Source organism: Lactuca virosa, chromosome 4, assembly GCF_052849685.1.
Source record: "Lactuca virosa cultivar CGN04683 chromosome 4, Lactuca_virosa_CGN04683_v6, whole genome shotgun sequence".
NCBI classification, from domain to species: Eukaryota; Viridiplantae; Streptophyta; class Magnoliopsida; order Asterales; family Asteraceae; genus Lactuca; species Lactuca virosa.
In genome coordinates this window covers 488,672,896-488,675,640 of record NC_136429.1, presented here as the reverse complement: position 1 = coordinate 488,675,640, position 2,745 = coordinate 488,672,896, and the positions used below count along the sequence as shown (strand labels likewise).

The 2,745-nt window shown below is 34.6% G+C and overlaps 1 protein-coding gene across 1 annotated transcript; it reads left to right on the top strand.

Annotated features, from left to right (window-relative positions):
- The first annotated feature begins 491 nt into the window (after positions 1–491).
- LOC145106924 (zinc finger BED domain-containing protein RICESLEEPER 2-like) lies at positions 492–1,340 on the top strand. Its single transcript, XM_079043839.1, has 3 exons — positions 492–966; positions 1,041–1,241; positions 1,330–1,340. The coding sequence occupies exons 1-3, from the start codon at positions 492–494 to the stop codon at positions 1,338–1,340; spliced, it is 687 nt and encodes a 228-aa protein (XP_078899965.1).
- The last annotated feature ends 1,405 nt before the right edge of the window (positions 1,341–2,745 follow it).

The following is a 2,745-nucleotide window of genomic DNA, read 5'->3' as shown; positions in this document are numbered from 1 at the left end:
AAGCTGAAAAAATTCAGCTTTTCAGCAAGATTTTGTAATCTGTGACGTTTTTTAAATACCCATAACTCATTCGTTTTAAGTCGGATTGACCTCCGGTTTTTTCCAACATTTATTTTACAGTTTGTAGATGAATTTAGACTATAATTTTGTTTATTTTGGTGTTATATTCACTGAGTTACAATCCTTCAAAGTAGAGCTATCAAAGCTGAAATATTTCAGCTTTTTAGTATTATTTTATACTATAATTCTGAATTTTATGTATCTTTGACAGATAAATCATATGAAAGGGATCTCGGTAGAGTACCGGAAAATTATGACTTTGAAGTTGTAACCGAAATGGTGAAGTTCTTTGAAAAATTCAAAACAAAAACGGAGCTTGTTTCGGCTACATCAAAACCTTTGGTTAATCTTTTTATCCGGGAAGTCTTAGATGTGGACATACATCTAAGAGGTGGTCAACCAAACCAATGTTTCTCGATATGGTAAAAGATATGAAGACAAAATACGACAAGTATTGGGGTGCATACAACAAGATGAACGATTTTATGTACTTTGCGGTTTTACTTGATCCTACCACCAAATCACCTTTTTTGTTACATGCTTTTAAAAAAATGATCGGGTACATGGAACCGTCATTGACCCCCGCGGGCATAGACATAAAAGCACGTCAAATGGTCCGAGAGGTTGAGAATAGGATGGAGAATTTATTTATGACCTACTTGGAACGATTTGACAACGGTGGATCATCTCAACAAGAAGCGAGTCAAATAGTCATTGATGTTGATGATGATAACGATTTTTTCGGTGATATTCTTTGTACGGGAGGTAGCAACTCGGATCCAACGGATAACGAGTTACGAACTTATTTGAAAGAGAATATAGTTAATTATAAAAAAGATTTCTCAATTCTCGGGTGGTGGAGAGTAAACACAATTAGGTTCCTAACAATTGTTCGGATGGCGAAAGGTGATTACTTTTTTTTAGTCTTTCATAGTTTCTTTATAAATTAATTTTGTTACCATTTAATTCTTTGTTGTTAGACATATTGGTGATACAAATCTCAAGTGTAGCGTCCGAGTCTGCGTTTAGCACATGTGGTAGAGTTGTAAGTGAGTATCGGACTAGTTTATCGACGTTGATAGTTGAAGCTTTGTTATGCACCCAAGATTGGGTGAGAAAGTCTACAAATCCGATAGTTGACAACGTTGATGACATCTTGAACGATGATGATATAGCTTTGGGTAAAAAAAATTACAATCTTTGTTCTTTTTTTATACAATTATTACTTTTTATTAAATACTAACAACATTTTCATTTGTGTTTATGTAGAGATTGTATAAGCTTTAAATATGTTACATATGGATGACAATGATATGGGGAAGAGGCCAATGGAAGATTAGATTATGAGTTTATGAAGTTTGTTAGTTTGAATGATTTTAAAGTTTAAACTATGATTTTTGTTGTTACGGTAATACTTTTGTATGTTTGTCTTAAAATTGTTTAACTTTTGTTGGTGAACTTGATTTATATGTTAGTTGCTTTTATTTGGAAAATTAATTTTTGCAAGTGATAATATTATACATCAATGTAGATTAGTTATGCATGAAACGGAAACGTATTAATTTTGCAAGTTATAATATTATACATCAATGTAGATTACTTATACTCTATGCAATTAAAGTTGTACCGGTCCAAACGGGTCCAAAAACAGGAAAACCCGGACCTGGACCAGGACACGGACACGGACACGGACACGACTCATCCGGTCCGGTCCATGGTCCACAAAATTCTCCATAACCGGTCTGGTCCAAGAGCCGGTCCGGTCCGGTCCGGTCCAAATGCTCACCCCTACCTGATATCATGTTTTCTGTATGTAATTGTGCTAGGTATCAAGCAAATCCACGAGAACCACATTTAACTGCTGTGAAGAATATCTTTCGTTATCTAAAGGGAACAATTTCATTAGGATTGTGGTATCCTTCGAAAACAGGGTTTTTCATTCAGGCATTTTCAGATGCAGATTTAGGAGGGTGTATTTTGGATCGAAAAAGCACAAGTGGTGGTTGTCAATTTTTGGATGGCAAGTTGGTTAGTTGGCAGTCGAAGAAACAGACGTGTGTTTCGATTTCTACTGCTGAAGCTGAATATGTTGCAGCTGCTGCTTGTACATCACAAATTATTTGGATTCAGAGTCAATTGAGAGATTATGCTGTTAATATGAAAAAGATACCATTGTATTGTGATTCACAAAGTGCTATACGCATTTGTCATAATCCAGTACAACATTCAAGAACAAAACATATTGCTCTTCGTTATCACTTTATCAAAGATCATGTGGAAGATGGCAATATAGAAGTCCATTTTGTAAAAACAACGGATCAGCTTGCTGATATTTTTACAAAAGCTTTGGATAAAAATCATTTGTTCAAGTTTTGACAGGATTGGGGATGATCGAAGCAAGTTCAGTTCCAGGAATGATTTCAAATGTATAACAACCAAGTGTTATATAAATATGTCGATTCAGAGGTCATCATGATTCGTTCAGAGGTTGATAGTATTAACCGTTCAGAGGTTAGTGTTCATAGTCAACGCTTCGACATGCTTCGACTTCGTGACATTGTACATTTTCGTTTGGAGTAACACTCTTCGTTAGATTTCCAAATTTCTTTTTGTATTTTATTTTCTTTTCGAAAACTCAAAAACCACAAAAAGATTTTATCTCTATTTTGTCATTTTATTTTCGAA